Here is a 22,512-nt window from a genome sequence, read left to right on the forward strand (position 1 = left end):
CATCCTACAGAAACTCAATCAGTTTTCAAAATTGATCTTGCTAGCTGATTGTTTTAGACTTTATAAAGAGTTCCAATCTTCCCAAGATGGGCCGTGAGTCATTGTTGGAGAATATTGTTGAATAGTGTAGGATATGTTGGTAAAGACAGATTACAATGGGTTGGAAAGCAGAATCAGAATCGGGTTTAATATCACTGACATACATTGTGAAAGCCTATAAATTACAATAAGAAGTGTAGTATATATTTAAAAAGTTAAATAAGTAATGAAAAAAGAGAGCAAAAAAATAGTGAGATAGTTCATTGTCCATTTAGAAATTGGATGGCAGTGGGGAAGAAGCTGTTCCCGAATTGTTGAATGTATGTCTTCACGCTCCTGTACCACCTCCTTGATGGTAGCAGTAAGAAGAAGGCATGTCCTGGGTGATGGGGGTTCTTATTGATGAATGCCACCTTTCTGAGTCATCACCTTCCAAAGGTGTCCAGGATGCTCCGGAGGCTAGTGCCCATGATGGAGCTGGCTGAATTTGCAACTTCCTGCAGCTTTTTCCAATCCTGTGCAGTGGCCTCTCCAAACCTGACGGTGATGCAGCCAGATTGTGATCTCCACTGTACATCTGTAAAAATTTGAGAGAGTCTTTGGAGATATAACAAGTCTCCTCAGCCTCCTAATGAAATACAGTATAGCCACTGTCATGCCTTCTTTATAATTTAATTAATATGTTGAGCCTAGTATAGATCTTTAGAGATGTGGACACCCAGGAACTTGAAACTGCTCACCCTTTCCACTGTTAATCCCTTGATGAGGACTGGTGTATATTCCCTTGACTTCCCCTTCCTGAAGTCCAAAATCAACTCCTTGGTCTTACTGACATTGAATGCAAGGTTCTTTTTTAAAATCATTTATTTATTTATTTATTTATTAAATTTTAGAAATTACAAAGAATAAATGTGATAATAAAATAGTAAGAAAAATAATGTTGACCCTCCACCTCCCCTTAACCCTCCCCCCTTAACCCTTATCTAAACAAAACTATTTGCCATTATTAAAAAAAATAAAAGAGGATCTTGATAAATGGATGATGTTACCAATAACATTAATAGGTAGAGTTAATGCTGTAAAAATGAATATATTTCCTAGATTGCAATATTTATTTCAAAATTTACCAGTACAATTACCTCAGAAGTTTTTTTCAAGAACTGAATAAATATGTAAGGAGATTTCTTTGGAAAGGTAAGATGTCAAGAATATCATTGGAAAAATTGACATGTAAATTTGATTTAAGGGGGTTACAACTTCCAAATTTTAAGAATTATTATAAAGCAAATCAACTTAGATTTATTGCGTCTTTTTTTGATGAAGAAAAATCGGCATGGATTAAAATAGAATTAGATAAGATAGGAGAAAATATACCAGAGGATTTTATATATAAATGGGAATCCAAATGGATATGGGAAAAAAAAGAATCTCCTATATTAAGACACTTGATTGATTTATGGAATAAGGTAAATATGGACGATGAGATAAAGAAATCTTTATTAGCAAAAAGAACTTTAATTCAAAATAGGCTTATTCCTTTTACAATGGATAATAAACTTTTACATAATTGGTTCCAAAAGGGGATTAAATATATAGGTGATTGTTTTGAAGGAGGTATATTGATGTTGTTTGATCAATTGAATGCAAGGTTCTTAATGTGACACCACTCAACCCGCTGATCTATCTCACTCCTATATGCCACCTCATCTCTATCTGAAACTCTGCCAACAATAGTTGGTTTATCGACAAATTTAAGATGGCATTTGGGCTGTGCCTAGCCACATAACCGTGGGTGTAGAGAGAGTAGAACAGTGAGCTAAGCAAGAGCCAAGTTAGAAATTTGGAGTGAAAAACGGAAAATAACCAATATTTAATGTAACACACACAAAATGCTGGAGGGACTCAGTAGGCCAGGCAGCATTTATGAAAGAGTACAGTCACCCTTTCTGGCTGAGACCGTTCTGCAGGACTCAAGAAAAATTGAGCTTGTTCAGCATCTGGAATCAGATTTAACTTTTAGTTCTTTTCTGAGCCATTGCAGCAATCACTATTTCTAAATTAATGCAACACTTGGTAGAATTTCACATCACAAAGGCAGGCTAATTGTCTCAGCTCTGACTTCATAATCTTTGGTCAGAGGGCAGTAGTTTCAGGTTACTTCAGAGATGTTACCATTAGAATCCAGCCAAACATCCTGGTGCAGTGATGCATTATCAGGGGAACTGTATCTTGAGTGAGATGTTAATCCAAATCAGTAACCTTGATTAATGTCATTTAGAACTAATTTGCTGCACATTATCATGTTACTGTTTGTGTAATCTTGCATTGTATAAATTGTCTGCTGCATTTTCTTAACTACTATCTCAACTTGGCTGTGAAACACAGAGATGGCAAGAAAGTCGAGTCTTTCTTTAACTGGTCCAGCTAGACTTTGTGATCCACATGAGCTTCTTTACCATTCCTCTGATCAGCTCAACATCAAATATTATTCTATTCTTTTCACCCATGTGTTCATCCAAAGCAGGAACATTTTTCTACCAAAATACAGTAAGGAGAGAAGAGTTCCACGTTACTGTACATTCTTGTTAAATAATGTATATCAATGTCCTTTATCACAGTGACCATTTTAAGAATTAGCTTCACTTTATACTGGAGGGACTTGGAGTACTGTGCTTAGTTCTGGTCACCTCACCACAGGAAGGATGTGGAAACTATAGAAAGGTTTGCCTTGGGGATCTGTTCTGGGACCACTGCTTTTCTTTTGATTTTTATAAATGACTTGGATGAAGAAGTGGAGGGATGGGTTAGTAAATTTGCTGATGACATGAAGGTTGGAGGTGTTGTGGATAGTGTGGAGGGCTGTCAGAGGTAACAGCGAAACATTGATAGAATGCAAAACTGAGTTGAGAAGTGGCAGATGGAATTCAACCCAGATAAGGTGAGGTGGTTCATTTTGGTAGGTCAAATATGATGGCAGAATATAGTATTAATGGTAGGACTCTTGACAGTGTGGAGGATCAGAGGGATCTTGGGGTCCGAGTCCATAGGACACTCATAGCTGCTGCATAGGTTGACTCTGTGGTTAAGAAAGCATATGGTGTATTAGCCTTCAATCGTGAAGTTTAGGAGCCTTCAAAAGTTTAGGAGCCGATAGGTAATGCTGCAGCTATATAGGACCCTGGTCAGACCCCACTTGGAGTACTGTGCTCAGCTCAGGTCGCCTCACTATAGGAAGGATGTAGAAACCATAGAAAAGGTGCAGAGGAGATTTACAAGGATGTTGCCTGGATTGGGGAGCATGCCTTATGAGTATAGGTTGAGTGAACTTGGCCTTTTCTCCTTGGAACGACGGAGGATGAGAGGTGACCTGATAGATGTGTATAAGATGATGAGAGGCATTGATCATGTTGATAGTCAGAGGCTTTTTCCCAGGGTTGGAATGGCTAGTACAAGAGGGCATAGTTTTAAGGTGCTTGGGAGTAGGTACAGAGGAGATGTCAGGGGTGTTTTTTTACACAGAGAGTGGTGAGTGCATGGAATGGGCTGCCGGCAACGGTGGTGGAGGCAGGTACAAAAGGGTCTTGTAAGAGACTCCTGGATAGGTACATGGAGCTTAGGAAAATAGAGGGCTATGGGTAACCCTAGGTAATTTCTAAAGTAAGTATATGTTTGGTACAGCACTGTGGGCCGAAGGGCCTGTATTATGCTGTAGGTTTCTATGACTTGAGGTCACTGGATAACTATAGAGAGGAGAGTAGACTATTTGAACCCTGTTGGACATTTCACCATTCAATAATATCATAGCTAATCTCAGCACCACCATTCTGCACGAACCCCAAAACTTAAACGCTACACAATGCCTATTGATCTCTGTGTTAAATTACTCAGTTTCTTGTTTACCTTAACAGTTTTGAGATATAAAAATTATATTAAAGCATGTATGACATAAGTGTGTCTTGGAGAAACAAGCCTTCCAAAAGCTAGGGTGGTTGCATCTCTTCTTGCATTGATCTAAGGTTCTTGAAGGCCTTTGTGAATGGAGCTGGCATTTAAAAAGAATCAGGATCAGGTTTAGTATCACCAGCATACGTCGTAATATTTGTTGTCTTTATAAGCTGTTCCTGAATCATTGTGTGTGAATCTTCAGGCTCCTCCCTGAAGGGGACATGTCCTGGGTGATAGGGGTCCTCAATGATGGATGCTCTCTTTTTGAGGTATCGCTCCTTGAAGATGTCCTTGGTACTACAGAGGCTAGTGCCCATGAGGGAGCTGACGAAGTTTGCAATTTTCTGCAGCTTATTTCATTTCTGTTCCCCCACTGTCAGATGGTGATGCAGCCAGTTAGATTGCTCTCCATGATTCATCTGTAGAAATTTGCGAGTGTCTTTAGTGACATGCCAAATCTCCTCAAACTCCTAATGAAATATAGCCACTGTCATGCCTTCTTTGTAGTTGCATCGATAGGCAGGGCTCAGAGATGTTGACACCCAGAAACTTGAAATTGCTCACTGTTGAAGATCATAGAATTTCCACGAACAATTGCACTCAAGTTTCTGTGATCTTTTACCATGCTTTGGGCAATCATGCTAATTTTCTCTCTTAACCTGGAAGAGATTATTTCCCATGGTATGCTCCAGGTTCTGGTTTGATGGTGTGACAGTGCCCAGCTGCTACTGAAGTTATGTTTAACATGGAATAGTTTAGTAGGCAGCTCGAGATGCTGTTAACTGGCTGTTAAATGAGATTAATGCAATAGCTTTGGAGGGAAAATAACTGAGTCCAAGTCAATTAAAAAAGAAAACTCCCAGTCATTCTGTATCCTGGCATTTTTGTGGAGTATTTTGCACCGATAACAAGACAAACACTTTGAAGCAGTGATACGTGATTGATGTGCAGCAAGTACAAATTTTATAGATGCAAAAATACATTAGTTTGGCATCTACTTTTAGGAATTGTGTAAATGTTCTTATGTGTAACTCATACATAACTCTGTGTCACCTTCTGCTACTCAAGGGTATGAGGTGATCATTTAAAGAGTTTAAAAACTCACCTGGAAAGTTGTGATTTGTAAATATTTAACTCACTTAAAATTTTTACAAACTCATCAGCTTCATTTTTACTAGACCCCATGTATCAAGTGTGTCTGATATATTAAAAAAAAATTAAACTATATAGTTTTATTCATTGGCAGTTTGATCTTGCACTATGGACTGCAATGAAAAAAGTGAATATATACAGTATATGGAAATGTCTTTGTTTTGGTTGAAAATTTGTTTCAGTTACGTATTACTATACCTGTCAATTCTAACACTCATCTTTTCCGGATGTACTGATTCCTCATCCCGTGCTTTCCTCTATGTTTGAACATGAAGTTTAGAGAGACACCCAATAAAACAATGGTTGTCATATTCTAACAGAACATTCAATCCATTAATAGCGACCTGATACATTAAAACAAGAACACAAGACAGGAGCAAAACCAGGTCACTTGGCCCCAAGCCTCAAACTCCCTCCCTCCCCCCCATCATTCACGTGATGATGGCTGATCTATACTGGTCTCAATTCCACCTCTGTCAATTCTTCATAGTCTCAATTCCACCTCTGTCAATTCTCCATAGTCTCAATTCCGTGATCTTTCAGATATTTACTGTATCTATTCAACTGGGAATATCATCAGTTGGTTAATGTTAAAGATCACTTTGAACAAATAGAGAGAAGTGGAGATATTTAGGTGTGGAACTCTAGAATTCAGGAATTAAGACCGAACACTGCCAATACATTGCAGGTAAGGCAGCATTCATGGAGAGAGTAAGTGTTTCCCCTCTGCCATCAGATTTCTTAACAGTCCATGAACTCTCTCTCTCACTATTTTGTCATCTTTTCACATATTTAAGTATGTTGTAATTTATAGTAACATCAACGTATTACACTGTACTGCTGCTGCAAAACAACAAATTTCATGACATGTGAACACCTTTTTGAATATGAACACCTCTTTGTCCACTTGGACAAATTGCGGCTCTTGGGTCTTAGTAATGAATTCAGTAATTTCAGATAACCAGCTTTTCCTGCTTGTGCCAGAATTGGCCAGTTTCGATGTACGGTCAGCATTTCCTCTCTCCACAGATGCGGCCTCATTTGTTGAGCGTTACCATTGTTCTCTCTTTTCAGATTTTCAGCAGCAGCTGTGTTCCGCATGTCACATTCCTGGCACGGCTTTCTTTCTGCTACACTGATTTACGCACTCTCCAGTTATATCAGCTCTCATTGGCATGGTGGAGACCAAGAATGTCCAGTTAACACAATAATGCTCTGAGTGTTGCTCTTCAACCTGTTTTTTTTTGAATTAGATACTTCTCCATTCCTCCTCTCTGCACTCTGCAACTTAAAATGCACCTTTACCCCTTTCACATTTACACTTCTAATGAAGACCATTAACCCTCCTTTTATCTCAACAGTTGACGCATACCCTGCTTCTACTCATCTATTTCAAAGTATCTTTATTATCGAAGTATGTATACATCATACAGCCCTGAGATTCATCTCCTTCCTGGCAGCCCCAAAGCAAGAAACCCAAAAGAACCTAGTTTAAAAAAAAACAACAAGTGTCTGTGTCTGTGTTTGTGTAAACATTAATATCAAACAATAGCAATCAGATTGAAAGGGAGTCCACTGACATGAAGCCTGCAGCAGACCCAGAGACTCGGCCTCAGTTCAACCACACAGTGGAGCAAATCGTCTGTATTTTTTTTCTGATTTCAGCATGTTGTTGTTGTTGCTTTCCAGAATGTGGACCTTGTTAAGAGCATACAGCAATAATGTAGAGATGTTAGAACCCTAATTTCAAGGGCACCTGAGTGAGAGGAACACTGGTTCCTTAAGGTTGTTGTAGCCAGGGTTGGAAGTGAGGATAAGCTCTCCCACTACCTGTTGAGTGCTCCGAATGTGTGCGTCTCAAATAGCCTGGCAACCAAGTCCGGGTCCTGACTTTCATGAGTGGCTTAGCTATTAAGCACAGCAGAACCATTTTTACTGACAGAAGAAGAGGAAAAGGCAGGTTACTGTTGCCTTAAAACCGGACGCTTTGGGCAGATGGGGCTCATCAGCCGTGGTTGGCAGCTCATCTAGGAGAAGGAAAACTCTGATCTCAGACCTCTGTTGCCTTGTGACGTAACCCACTCGTGAGAAGACTTTGGGAGTAAACTCCAAGGAAAAATCCAGAGCTGGAGTCCCTAAGGCAGTCCTACATTTGAGTTCAATGCTGACTTGCAAATTGGAGTAAAGGGAATTATGAGGCTACCAGGCAGGAACTTGGAAGCTTAAATTGGGAACAGATGTTCTCAGGGAAAGGTACAGAAGGAATGTGGCAAATGTCCAGGGGATATTTGTGTGGAGTTCTGCACAGGTACCTTCCAATGAGACAGGGAAGTTATGGTAGGGCACAGGAACTGTGGTGTACAAAGGATGTAGTAAATCTAGTCAAAAAGAAAAGAAAAGCTTATGAGAGGTTCAGAGAGCTAGGTAATGTTAGAGATCTAGAAGATTATAAGGCTAACAGGAAGGAGCTTAAGAAGGAAATTAGGAGAGCCAGAAGGAGCCATGAGAAGACCTTGGAGGGCAGGATTAACGAAAACTCCAAAGCATTCTACAAGTATGTGAAGAGCAAGAGCATAAGATGTGAAACAATAGGACCTATCAAATGTGACAGTGGGAAAGTGTGTATGGAACCAGAGGAGATAGCAGAGGTACTTAATGAATACTTTACTTCAGTATTCACTATGGAAAAGGATCTTGGTAATTGTAGGGATGACTTGCAGCAAACTGAAAAGCTTGAGCATGTGGATATTAAGAAAGAGAATGTGCTGGAGCTTTTGGAAAACATCAAGTTGGATAAGTTGCTGGGACAGCCTGAGATGTACCCCAGGCTACTGTGGGAGGTGAGGGAGGAGATTGCTGAGCCTCTGGCGATAACCTTTGCATCATCAATGGGGACGGGAGAGGTTCTGGAGGATTGGAGGGTTGCAGATGTTGTTCCCTTATTCAAGAAGGAGTAGAGATAGCCCAGGAAATTGTAGAGCAGTGAGTCTTACTTCAGTGGTTAGTAAGTTGATGGAGAGATCATGAGAGGCAGGATTTATGAACTTTTGGAGAGGTACAATATGATTAGGAGTAGTCAGCATGGCTTTGTAAAGGGCAGGTCGTGCCTTACGAGCCTGATTGAATTTTTTGAGGATGTGACTGAACACATTGATGAAGGTAGAGCAGTAGATGTAGTGAATATGGATTTCAGCAAAGCATTTGACAAGGTACCCCATGTAAGGCTTATTGAGAAAGTAAGGAGGCATGGGATCCAAGGGGATATTGGTTTGTGGATCCAGAATTGGCTTGCCCACAAAAGGCAAAGAGTGGTTGTAGACGGGTCATATTCTGCATGGAGGTCAGTGACCAGTGGTGTGCCTCAGGGATCTGTTCTGGGACCCTTACTTTTCGTGATTTTTATAAATGACCTGGATGACGAAGTGGAGGGATGGGTTAGTAAGTTTGCTGATGACACAAAGGTTGGGGGTGTGTGGATAGTGTGGAGGGCTGTCAGATGTTGCAGTGGGACATTGATAGGATGCAAAACTGGGCTGACAAGTGACAGATGGAAGTTCAACCCAGATAAGTGTGAGGTGGTTCATTTTGGTAGGTCAAATATGATGGCAGAATATAGTATTTATGGTAAGACTCTTGGCAGTGTGGAGGATCAGAGGGATCATTGTGGTCTGAGTCCATAGGACGCTCAAAGCTGTTGTGCAGGTTAACTCTGTGGTTAAGAAGGCATACGGTGTATTGGCCTTCATCAATCGTGGAATTGAATTTAGGAGCCGAGAGGTAATGTTGCAGCTATATAGGACCCTGGTCAGACCCCACTTGGAGTACTGTGCTCAGTTCTGGTCACTTCACTATAGGAAGGATGTGGAAACCATAGAAAGGGTGCAGAGGAGATTTACAAGGATGTTGCCTAGATTGGGGAGAATGTCTTATGAAAACAGGTTGAGTGAACTCGGCCTTTTCTCCTTGGAGCAACTGAGGATGAGTGGTGATCTGATAGAGGTGTACAAGATGATGAGAGGCATTGATCATGTGGATAGTTAGAGGGCTGAAATGGTTGCCACAAGAGGACACAGGTTTAAGGTGCTTGGAAGTAGGTACAGAGGAGATGTCGGGGTAAGTTTTTTACGTAGAGAATGGTGATTGCGTGGAATGGGCTGCTGGCAACGGTGATGGAGGTGGATACGATAGGGTCTTATAAGAGACTTTTAGATAGGTACATGGAGCTTAGAAAAATAGAGGGCTATGGGTAACCCTAGTAATTTCTAAGGTAGGGACATGTTTGGCACAACTTTGTGGGCTGAAGGGCCTGTATTGTGCTGTAGGTTTTCTATGTTTCTGTGTTTCCTGTGTTGGTGCTGCTTTCTGTTGTTCCTTTTGATTCATCAGCTGAATGGAGAGGAGGAGCCTGCTTCATGGGCAACAGCTTGCTCTCCCTATCGTACTGCCCAGGCTGTGTATCATGTAGAGCTTGGACACAATATCCATGGTCAACCTTGACCAACTGAGGGCCTCAGAGGAACATTTGCATCCTCGCTGGTTACAGGGTTGGAGATGAAAATAAGAGCTGAGGCTTTAAAAGGCATTGATCAGACCACACCTGTAGTATTGTGAGCAGTTTTGGGCCTCTTGTCTAAAAACAGGTATTGACATTGGAGTGTGTCCAGAGGAGGTTCACAAGAATAATTCTGGGAATGAAAGTGTTAACTTAAGAGGAGTGTTTAATGGCTCTTGGCCTGTACTTGCTGGAGTTTAAAAGAATGAGAGAGGATTTCATTGAAACCGATTGAACATAGAAAACCCTAGATAGCGTGGATATGGAGAGGATGTTTCCAATAGTGGCTGGGTTTTGGACCAGAGGACACAGCCTCAGAATAGTGGAATGTCCATTTAGAACAGTGATGAGGAGGAATTTCTTAAGCCAGCGGGTGGATGAATCTATGGAATTCATTACTAAGGTTGGATGCGGAGGCTAAGTCATTCGGTATATTTAAAGCAGAAGTTGAAAGTTCTTGATTAGTTAGAGTGCCAAAGGATGCAGGGAGAAGGCATGAGATTGGGGTTGAAAGGGATAATAATCAGCCAGGAAGGAATGTACGAGCAGACTTGAAGGGTTGAATGATCTAATTCTGCTCCTATGTCTTATGGTCCAAATATTAAAAACCTGAGAAAAAATACAGCAGCAACACCTCAAAGACATGTGGCAACAACTTATTCCCAATGGTATGAATACTTTTAGTTCTTGAATTAGGTAACCCTTCCTTCAAGGGTTCCTTTTCACTTCTGCCCCCTCCTACTTTTCTTCCAATTGTCCTGCGCCTCCCACTTCTGTGCCCATCCCCTCAGCTACATCCCACAAATCCCTCACCCCCTGGGTTTCATCCATCAACTACACACACAGTTGATCCTCAAGCTCCCCCACCCTCCTCCCTATCGTATTCTGGTTCCATCTGCACCTCACCACTCCTCCTATACTGTACTTTCTATTGGCACTTCCTTTACGTATCAGACTCCAGCACTAGTAGCCTTTTGTGTTCTGCTTATCTCTATTTAGCAGCTGTCTGCAACATTCCATTCCTCCACCCCCCAGCCTGCTCCATCTGCCTCTCTTCTTCCCCTTGCTTCGCCTCCAACTATCATTAATTTGCTCTTCTCTCCCAATTTCCCCCTCCCCTAACCTGGCACAACCTGCCCGTCGTTCTTGCACTCTGCCTTGGTCTGCCATTTACGTGGAACCCCTGTCTCACCACTTCCTTTCTGTTTTATGCCTGCCATCTCCCTTTTCTACTCTCGGTCCTGATGCAGGATTGTAACCGAAATTGTCAACAATTCCTTTCCTCCCTCGGTTGTGGTCAACTTTCTGAGTTCTTCCAGCAATTGATTCATTGCTCCATATTCCAGTGTCTGCAGTTCCTTGTGTCTTCTGGGGAAAAAATATTACTGGGCTAAAGCCTCAGTGGGTATTTGGTGGCATTCTAATATCACTAAAAACTTTCTAGTCCCAGTGCTAGAGAAAATTTGGAGTTCATCTGACAACCCGTTAAAACAATTTTGCTTGTGAAAAGAAAATGAGTATATTTATAAAATATTTATTTTTAGTTATAATTTTAGGAAGGGCTTCTCTAATTGATTCATTAAGTAGAGAATTTCTTTGATCACTCATGTGTAAAAGATTATTTTTAGCTATAGAGCAATCCTGTCAGATTTTTTCAAAGCACTTTAAACATTTAGAAGAAGTTTTTGAATTTTTTGTCACTCTCAGATCTAAAAGCAATAACATCTAATACTCTTATAAACCACAGGAGCATTGCTTTCATGGTTTATGGTTAATACCTGCCAATTCTTGCATATTGAAAGCACAAGTTGGACCTCAAAATCAGAATAAAGAAAGCTTTGTAAAATGTTTTCTTTGGGGTATTGAATGTTTAATTTTGTTTTTAAAAAAAAAAACATCTCAAGTAGTTGTAACATATTTCTCAAAATTAGGGTAAAAAATCTGCAACAAAATTTGGGTGTATTTCTAGAATCATGGGCTGGCTGTTGGTGACTCTACACCACAGGGTTGGCTTCCAGAATACTGCCATTCTGAGGAGATAGAGGGCACTTGGTTGAGGATTGCCTACGTGTTTCTTGCCAAGGCTGACTGGATTTTGTTAGTGAAGCTGCTGCTTCCAGCAGGACTCTGAGATGCAATGGACACAGGAAAACATGAATTCCCTTATCAATATCATCTCAATGGAAACACTAGAGCAAAGTTTGGACAAGGCGGGCCATGGCTTCTTGAAGCAATGTTGATAAAGTCATACAGTGCACTGTTCTTAATGAACAATTCAGGGTGAGTAGGTTCAAAATGGATTGAGAAATCATGAGAACTTGCTACTCAACTGATTACTTTGCTCAGAAAGCTTCATCATCTGTCCAACATTTAAAACCATTTCCTGAATTTGAATGTTGGTTGTATTACATTTACTAGTAATGATTGTGCTAAGTTAGCAAACGTATCAAGTGAGTTTGATCAATTAAGTTATATGGGGCAGAATGGGAAAAATTATCTCATCTCATTCTTAGAGGTTTTAAAGATGTCGATGATGTTCCCTTTGGTTGCTATTTCCCCCTTTTTTGTCTTTTCTGTATGTGTATCGACTCAAATTCATCTGTTTTCATTCTCAAGTATACTCTGGTAGTACATCAAATTGGAGAGTAATGGTCTCTGTTTTGATGAAGGGCTTCAGAACTGAAAAGTTAACACTGTATCTCTCTCCACAGATGCTGCCTGACCCAGTGAGTGCTTTCTGTTTTTATTTCAGATTTCCAGCATCTGCAGTTCTTTAGATATTTGATTGGCCCAGCATTCATTTGATGGCCAGTGGCTCTCAGCTTGCATTCCCAACTACTTGTAGTTGAGAAAGAATTGTTGCTGAAAGATATGGGAAAAGGCCTTTATGATGCTTTATACCTTGAAATGTTCCAAAGAGTATCTGCTTCCCAATCTGAACAGTGGCTCTCTATACTTTTGATGGAGTTGGAGTACTGGTTTTACAACTTTGGCTTTTCTGTGTTTGCTGTGCCATGATTTGTACTGCGCTGCATACTTGTCACCTCAAGGTGTTTTTGCGATGCAATTAATAATCTGTTTTTTCAAAAGTAAACAGGGCTGGCTTCTGAGAGGATGAGAGGCCCATCACATCGAGCTTCCCTTATCATCACTTTGTCATGGAGTCTCTGGCACAGCGTGGTATTGCTGAATCTCGAGGATCCAAATGTCTGCAGCCATTGGGAGAGGTAAGCCTCCCTTACATCAGCAAAGAGTGTTTTCATTCACTTCCTGTAATAGAACAATTTTTTTTTAGCAGGTCAGGCTGCATCCGTGAAGAGAGAAACAGATATTAGTATAGTGAGTTGATAACATATCATCAGAATTTTCATGAAATGTCATCAACCTGACACATTGGTCCAGCTTCTATTTCCATAGAAGCTGCTTTACCTGTAGAGTATTCCCAGTATTTTTAAAAGTTTCCTTTTCAAATTTCCAGTATATGCAATTTTTGAAGATACATTTTCTGATCAAGTGTGGTCTATTTACACTAATAGGAAGCAAATCACCTTTGTTTATGTTTACTGTGTTGTGGGGTAATGATAAAGCCAGCATTTAATAACCATTTCTAATTGCCATCAAGTTGATAGTGGTAAGCCAGCTCCTCGTTCCATACTGTCTATATAGTGAAGGAGCTCTTAGTGCAACTAGGTGGGGAATTACACGATTTTGTTCACCAACTGCAGAACAGTGATATACTTCCAAGTCAGCACAATGTGGGGCTTAAAGTTGGTGGTGCTACCGTATGCCTAGTGCTCATGTGCTTCTGAATAATAGTGTGCATTCATCTACACCAAGTGTATTGATTTACAAACCAGTTAGTTTGGCAGTGTATCACTGGTAGTATTGGTGTGTGGTTGACATTGGACTCAGAGTAAGAAGCAGAAGGGTATGAAACATGAGCAGGCTTGCAGCCAGAGTCGTGGTGCTGAGTGTGGCTGTGTGGATGGAGATGTGTTTATGTTTGGGATCTCTGGAGATTGGGAACGTAGTTAGGTTTACGGCTGGAATTGGGGTGCTGAATGTGGGCCAACTGAGCAGTCCGATTTGGGCTCATTTCTGGAAGATCAGTGGTTTGTGGCAGGAGTTTGAGCCAAGTCATGCGGTTGGGTTCAAGTTTGGGAATGCTATTGGTCAAAAATATAGATATTATCCTGGAAGGAGTCAGAGTCTGGTTCTGTGAATGGGGTTGGAGGTGGGTCCGGGAATACCCAAGGGTCAAGCACATGAACAGGTTTGCGGATGGTGTTGGGATCTAGAGCATGGGCTGCTTCTATGGTCAGAGTTGGGTGATAGAGCACCGGGAATCAGGAACATGGATTGGTATGGGTCACAATTGGGGATAGGAGCACTTGTATGTTTCATTTTGTTGCAGCAAACTAAAACTGATGCAGAAGCCATTATATTAATTAGAGAGATTGACAACTTTATGTCAATTCAACCTTGGTATCAAGGTCAAACCTAGTGTAATCTACTTTTTATTATCAATGAGAAGTCTGTGCCGGTGTCCCCTAAATAATGAGGATGGGGTGTGATGCATTTAGCAACGTGCTCATCGGACGTAAAAAAATGCATATTCATTGTGGTGTATGGGAAATGCAACAATTCATGTATTATCATTCTGAAAGAATGAAAAACCCAGCATGGTATATTAGTTCTGATTGATGGAGCATATTGAATCACCAGAAAGGTTGATTTGAAAAATTGATGAGAAGTATTTGAAGAACAAAGAATTGTGTCAATGATTGTGAATTCATTATCATGTTGCAAGTAACACTCTTGTCTTTCCAAGCTACTCGGTGACTATCCAAGAATCCTATGCCCACCCATACGATCAGATTTACTATACGAGCTGCACTGATATTCTGAACTGGTTTAAATGCACTCGGCACAGGTAAGATATAATTCACCACCTTTCATGTTAGAAATGAAGTACAAGATTTTATTATATAAATATTAGTAATTTCCCTCAGATTTAACCTGATAGATGCTCCTTTGATACTGTAATTACATGGAAGGAGTGAAAAATAAATTTAATTCACAGATATCTTATTCAATAGTTGCATTTACTCTCAGAGAATGTGTACAATATACAACCTGAAATTCTTTAAGTTCCAGTTGAACTTAAAAAAAATACTCATTGATTCCTTTTTGAAGTCGTCCATGAATTTCCAATATACGTATCTGGCAGCAGACAAGTCCACTTAACAGTGGGTGAGGAATTTCCACTGGAAAATGCTACTATTGACACTGATAATTTCTCTTGTTCTTATCAAATGGACAGCCAAGTTATCAATGGCTTGTTCAGAGAAGCTTCAAGCCCTAGCCCCTTGTTTTTTCTTCACTCCATCCGACCCCTTGAGCCGGTATCATTCTCTGGAGTCAAAACTATGCTGTGATCTAACTCCACACACTTGCTTTTCCCATAACCCTTAATTTTTTACAGTTTTAAAATCCGGAGTTGTAAGTGTACCTACTCCCTGTGAATGGAAACATTTTATAACTTTATTTCTGAAAGACATGTTCAGACTTGGAATGATTGCAGAGTCTCCCTGACCAATCTTTCTACCTAATTATTTTTAAACAATATACGGCCTCATCATCTCTAAGTGCAGAGAGTGTAATTCCGGTTTCTGTAACCCCTCCTTGGTAATGATCATTCTGGTATACCAACACTACACTGATCCCATGGCCAGTCTACATCTCCTGATTTTCATTGCCGTGAATTAAACAGCTACTGAGATGATAATTATGAATTTGAGCTTTGGTCATATTGACTCTAAAGTTCCTGCCAACGTAGAAGGGGAATGTGCATTAGGAGGATTTAACTTCTGATGTTGTTCTCAGCTGAAAGCAATGTCTAGACATTCAAGCATGGGGTTAAGGATCCTTGAGTTTTTCATTCATAGACTATGATGTCAAACCAATGTAATGTTGATCCTGTATGGAATAAATTGTCTTGTATGGTGAATGTTAACAATTAATGTACTTTGTATTGTGAATTTCATGAATTAAATATACTTTTGAAAGTTAAAATAAAAAACAGTATGCAGGCTGTGGCCAGCAGTTCTGAAGGGAGTGGCCATGATTCAGCCAGTCTTAGATAAATGCTGGACTTGCAGAGTCTCTGAAAGTCATTTTCTGAACTGAATGAGGGATGCCAGGGTTGGAAATCCATTTCTCTGATTCGCTGGCATTCGGACCCAGCATGGGGCTGAGAACACTAATTTTTTTGCAGATTCTTGGCTTGGGGAATTAAATGGTATTAGGCAAGTTATTTATATTTTTATTCACTTCAATGTTTTAAGTGGCTTTTCAATTAACTTTCTTTTAAGAATTAATGAAATATATTATTTTCATTCCTTCTAGAGATCTTAACTGTTTCTTGATGTTAACAGCTTTGAAAGAAGCCAAGTGTTTGCTCTCAGCCTTGGCTCCTGGGGAAGGATGCCAGAGTGTTTGGAGGTGGGGCCTTAGTGGTCGGCATCCTGAGGCCTACTCACAGCTCTGGTCTGCTTCTCACAGCAAAGAAGTAAGGGCTATATTAGATCCAGTGTGATTCAGCCAATATATTTACATTTTTGGGTTACATAAAGCTTATTTTAATCCTCCTTCCATTTTGTGTCATGACCAATTAGACAAGGTGTGACTAATGTCAAAGTTGAATTTATTGTCACATGCACAAGTACATGATGCACAGGCGCAATGAGAAATTTACTTGCAACAGCATCCTGGGACAAAGCATCAGATAAGCAGCATTCCTGAGCAAAACAAATTATATACAATCTTTACGAGGAAGAACACATTCAGGACAAAAAAAATGCCCATTTTATTGTCAAATGTCCCACCTTGGTCCTTGTCTTTTAGGATAAGCTATCGTACTGCATACAGACGTGGGGAGAAAACTATGTACCGCCGTCATTCTCAATGTTGTCCAGGATTCTATGAAAGTTCTGATATCTGTGTCCGTAAGTAACACATTTATTTGCAAACCGTTTGGATTGATTATTTTTTCATTGACGTACAGCACTGAGTAGACCTTTCTGAATCCTTCAAGCTGTGCCACTCAGCAATCACCCAGTTTAACCCTAGCCTAATCACAGTTCAAGTTACAATGACCAATTAACCTACCAACCGGTACCACTTTGGACTGAGGGAGGAAAACGGAGCAATTGGAGGTAACTCACTCGGTTACAGGCAGTGGCAGGAGTTGAACCTGGCTCTCTGGTGCTGTAAAGTGTTGTGCTAACCACTATGCTAGAGTGACTCCCTGCTGATCAGAGTGAGACCCATAACACGATGAAAACAGGTATCTCCACGGTCTCCTCTGTTTGCACCACCTACTCTGAATTGAGAGCATCACAATGTCACAGTTAGTAGAGCTGCAGCCTCGATTCCAGTGAGTCGGGTTCAAACCTGACTCCTGTACTGTCTTTATGGGTTATTTGTTTATTTAGTTATTTACCACTACAGCGCGGAGTAGGCCCTTGCAGCTCTTTGAGCCACGCTGCCCCAGCGACCCCTAACAAACCCGATTTAACCTTAACCTAATCACGGGAACATTTACAATGACTAATTAACCTATCCAGTACGTCGTTGGACTATGTGAGGGAACTGGAGGACCTGGAGAAAGCCCCTGTATTCCACGGGGAGGATGAACAGAGTCTCCTTACAAAACAGAACCAGAATTGAACACCGGAGTGCCCGAACTGTACTAGTGTCATACTGACCATTACGCTATCGTGTTACGTGCATTCTCCCTGTAATCATAAGGGTTTCCTCCTAAGTGCTCTGATTTGTTCCCACATTACAAAGACTGCAGGTGGGTGAGATACTTGGCCAATGTTGGTAGAATCTGGAGTGACTTTCTGGGAATGATGGGGCAATAGATTTTATGGAATAGAATTACTCTTGACCTGAGATGAATCGTGTGAGTTGAAATTGCCATCCTTTATTAGGAATTGTGGGAATATAGAATTCTGATTGTGAAGTCCAAGTAAAATGCAGTCTGTTCAGATTTATTTTGATGGGATCATATCTGAGCAGAAAACTCTGAAGCCAGAGCATGGTTCATTGCTAAAAGAATACAATTCTCACTAGTTTAAAGCTAAAAAATTGGTTGCGTTGTACTTTAATATCCATATCAAAATATTTCACCTTTCCAGGAAGCAATCTCACTTCAGCCAGTAGTATGTGAAAATCTAGCACAAAATATCAGGAAATGTTTCACTGTGTGGAGGTGCTGTCTTTCAAATGGGGCATCACAGCTGATTCTACAAGAATTATTATTATTATTATTATCTGAGTTCTTCAGTCAGAGGGTGGTGAATCTGTGGAATTCATTGTCACAGCCCGCTGTGGCGTCAAGTTGCTGGTGGATTTAAGGCAGATGTTGATAGGTAAGGGTTATGGGCAGAAGGCAGGAGAATGAGGTTGGAAAGATGAACAGTGATTGAATGGCAAAGCAGAGTCAATGAGCTGAAGGGGCTAACTCTGTTCCTATAAACTAATGGTCTTATGCACACAATGAATGCTGTGTTTTCTATTTGTCATAAGAGTCGTATGCCAGAGAAATTGGCCCTTCATCCTATAATGTTCATCTTGACATTGCATCCCTGCAAGCTAATCCCATTTGCCTGTGTTAGGTCTGTGGCCTTCTGTGCCTTGTAATGCAAGATTTTGTTTCAAAAGTGCTTCAGCACTCTTGAAGAACTTTGGATTCTTGTGTATGGTGGGGCGAGGGGAGGCAGATTAGAAGACAACTCTGTCATTTTTAAATTTTAAAAACTATTGATGATTAGTTTTGTTTTTGTAATCAGGGATAATTAATTGTCTTACTATAATCAATGAAAAGGCTATTCTCTCCACATCACAGTATTTATTCTGGGTGATGAACTTCCCTGCCTTCTAAGTTTTGCAGTTTCCTATTGTTCTGTATTCAATATAATTTGAGTAATTGTGTGTGTGTGTATATATATACTGTTTGATTAAGTTGGTTTAAATAATTAATTACAGGTTACACATGCAAAAATATATTAATTGTGTATGTCACCATGCTACCCTGTGATACGTGTGTGCCTTGCTTATAGTAAAAAGAAGTTTCACCTGTATTCCCAAACTCCTCATGCCTTCATTTGAATTAATTTAATGTTTTGAAGTTACAAAACGTAACACCTACAGTATTGTAGCTTTCTCATGCAGTCAGCTCTGCTTCACCAAAAAGACATTGAGGCGATTGAAACAACATCAGTATGTGAGCTGATTCTTTTCTGTCAGGTTTGATGAGCTATTAATCAGAAAACAAAATGCTTCTGACCAGCTGATAAAGCAGCAAGCACTCAGGCTGATTTATCTTCCTTCAGCCCTTTAGTGACTATTATTGGTTCACTGCATACGTTTGTGTGAAATGTAAAAGCTGGGAAAATGGTGGACACCTGACTTAAAGCCAAATAAAGCAAAAACGGAGTGTTTTCCATTGAATTGGTACTTCAGTCCGTAGGAAGCAGGTTGCAGGAAAAGCTTGGGTTAACGTGGAGAAATGCCAATGTTAAAATAGGTTTAAAATTGGAGGAGGTCGGTTGGGCTGTCAGGATCTGTGGAGGGAAATGGACAGACAGTGGTTTGGGTTCAGACCATGCAGTTGCACTGGAAGGATAGAGGGGAGATGGGGTGGGGCAAGAGCTGGCTAGTGATGGGTGAGGAGGGGTGATGGACAGATTGAGGAGGAAAGAGTTGAAATACCGGAAAGAAGGCTGTGAGGCAATAGATGAAGCTGACAAAGGGCTGCAGAGGATGGAATCTGATAGGAAAGGAAGATGGAACGTGGAACCGAATTGGGGTTGCTTCCATTGGAACTGGCGGATTGGGAATTAGATGAAGAGCTGAAAGCAGGACACTTTGAGTGCAGGTACGGGAAGTGCCAGCCCAGGCAGAATGGACAAAATTTACCCTCACTCCCTCTTCTTCCCACCCCACCCCTCCCATCGTGCTATGACGTTGATAGGGAGAGGATTTCAATGGAAGCAGAAACATTCCATATCTTGAGACCCTCCACTGGTTGGGGTTGACTATGGATGCTGAATCCGTACTGTCTACATGATAGACAAGCAAGTACACAAGCCAGGGCAGCACAATATGGAGAGCAAGTTATAATGCCCATGCATCAGGCTCCCCCCTCTCCACACAGCCGATGAATCCAAAAGAACGGCAGAGACCGATCCAGTGTGGCACCAGCTGCATTGTAGGAGTTTCCAGTCAGCGTTGAACTCAATGGAGGATTGCCTTAGGGACTCCAGCTCTGGACTTTTCTTCAGGGTTTGCTCCTGAAGCTTTCCGCATGAGTGGGTATAGCCGCAAGGCCCCGTAAGTTTGAGATTAATTTTCCTTGTCACAGATGAGGTGCCGACCAAGGCTGATGAGTCCTGTCTGCCTGAAATTCCACATCAGACTGACGGGAGAAATCAGAGGAGGGATGGGGGATAAACCTCCTTGCAGCATGTGTTGTTAAGATTTGGAATGCATTGACTGATCAGGTAATGAATACAAATTCAATAGTGACTTTGGAAGAATACTTTGAACGATCAAGCAGGTGGTAGGTGGTCTCTTTCAAAGCACCAGCGCAGGCAGCGGCTTGAATAGCCTTGCTTTGACCTATATCGCTCTTTCTACAAATGATTCGAATTGTGTGATAGCCTGAAGCTATCTCCATATGATAAGTTTTAAATTTAAGGACCTTTGCCTTTTAAATGATGTGCTTAACATCTCGTACCATGAAATCGGTAAAACACTGCAACCTTTGTTTCACTCCATGACTCGGTATGTTTCTGATCAAACGATACAGTAAAGTACAAAGCGATTAAAACATGTGATCCTGGAGACCATAACCTTTGATTTTTGTTTCTGGCTGCTGATTATAGAGAGTAATTCATTTTCAACAACACTTCAGTTTGAAATAATGCTTTTAATTGTTGTCATATGAATAATAACTGACCATAAAGAAGTTGTAATGTTCAGTGCTCAGTATTGTAGCTTTGCTTATTTTGATCCCAGTGATATTTGGATCATCCTGACTGAGGCAAACATTTATCCCAGTGTTTATTGTACTAATATTCCAGAATAACCATGCAATATTGACTCAGTGAATTGCACTGTGTTCTCTGCCCAACCCTGCCTGGCACTGCAGAAACACTTTTTCTTGTTGCATTTATATGTAGAGGAACATTTTGCTCAGATTTTTGATTTAAGCTCAGTGTCAAGGGGCAGGCCTCCAAGAAGACCACAACTTTGTCATAGGTTTAGGATGCTTGCGTGCCGCAATGACCCAGAGAGCTATGCTGGCTGGAGTCAGGGCTTTATGCTTTGGCTCTTGGTAGGGTCACCCACGACAAACAGGTCAAAGGGTAAAGGCCAGGCTAAGAGTGATCCACTGGTCCTCCAAGGTTAGGCTCAGGACTAACAACCCTGAGTGGTAAAATAAAACTGTTATAGAAACCAGCAATGAAGAATCCTTGTGACAGTGTTCCTGAGACTCCACCCGGGACTTGTGCGACTGACAGTAGTGAAGACTGGGAGGATACCACTGACATGATGAAGGAAGCCCTGAACGCTGTCAGAGATGAAGGACCTTCATTGCTGCCCTAAACACCAATGGTGTAATGGGCAGTAAGTAAGTAAGTCAAGGGACAGCTAATGGAGACACTGCCTGAACTGCCACACAGCTCCTGTGGCCTGGGCTCTGATGCTGCCTGTGTAAGTTTATCCCCGTGACTGCATGGGTTTTTCTGGGTGCTCCAGTTTCCCCTCTCGTCGTAACACCGTGCAGGTTGCAAGTTTACCAAGTTGTACATAGGGAAAGCTGAGCAGAATATAGGGAGAACAAAATGGACTAGGTGCTTGATTGACAGCATGTCCTGAAGGACCTGCTTCTTTGTCCTATCCCTCTCCGCCCCCAATCGCAGAGGTGTCAAGAAAACAACCTCTCCCTCAATGTTTCAAAAACAAAGGAGCTGGTTGTGGACTACAGGAGGAATGGAGACAGGCTAACCCCTATAGACATCAATACATCTGCTATTGAGAGGGTGAACAGCTTTAAGTTCCTCAGCATCCACATCACCGAGGATCTCACATGGTTTGTACCTGCTGGCTATGTGGTGAAAAAGGAACAACAGTTCCTCCTTCACCTCAGACGGTTGAAGAAGTTTGGTATGGGCCCCCAAATCCTAAGAACTTTCTACAGGGACACAATTGAGAGCATCCTGACTGGCTGTATCACTGCCTGGTACAGGAACTGTACTTCCTTCAATCACAGGACTCTGCAGAGAGTGATACAGACAGCCCAGCGCATCTGTACATGTGAACTTCCCACTATTCAGGACATTTACAAAGGCAGGTGTGCAAAAAGGGCCCAAAAGATCATTGTGGACCCAAGTTAGCCCAACCACAAACTGTTCCAGCTGCTACCATCCAGGAAACGGTACTGCAGCATAAAAACCAGGACCAACAGGTTCTGAGACAGCTTCCTCTACCAGACCATCAGACTGATTAATTCTTGCTGATACAATTATATTTCTATGTTATATTGACTGTCCTGTTGTACATACTATTTATTATAAATTACTATAAATTGTACATTTAGACGGAGACGTAATGTAAAGATTTTTACTCCTCGTGTATTTGAAGGATGTCAGTAATAAAGTCAATTCAAAAGCATCTTTGCCATTCAGCTCAATCACTTCCTGCAAGCGTGAGTTTCATATTTTCATTAGCTTCAAATAAAGATGTAAAGA

The 22,512-nt window shown here is 41.0% G+C and overlaps 1 protein-coding gene across 4 annotated transcripts in view; it reads left to right on the plus strand.

The window, feature by feature from the left end:
• Nucleotides 1-22,512, plus strand: part of megf10 (multiple EGF-like-domains 10) — a 176,276-nt gene that overhangs the window by 29,724 nt on the left and 124,040 nt on the right. For all 4 annotated transcript variants that reach the window (XM_073048477.1, XM_073048479.1, XM_073048478.1 and 1 more), the window contains exons 2-4: nt 12,779-12,915; nt 14,520-14,621; nt 16,595-16,695. In XM_073048477.1, coding sequence (XP_072904578.1) covers nt 12,803-12,915; nt 14,520-14,621; nt 16,595-16,695 — 316 coding nt within the window. In that variant the 5' untranslated portion in view covers nt 12,779-12,802. The remainder of the gene's footprint in view (nt 1-12,778; nt 12,916-14,519; nt 14,622-16,594; nt 16,696-22,512) is intronic.

The sequence above is a fragment of the Hemitrygon akajei genome, chromosome 6, assembly GCF_048418815.1.
Source record: "Hemitrygon akajei chromosome 6, sHemAka1.3, whole genome shotgun sequence".
In the NCBI taxonomy this organism is placed as follows: domain Eukaryota; kingdom Metazoa; phylum Chordata; class Chondrichthyes; order Myliobatiformes; family Dasyatidae; genus Hemitrygon; species Hemitrygon akajei.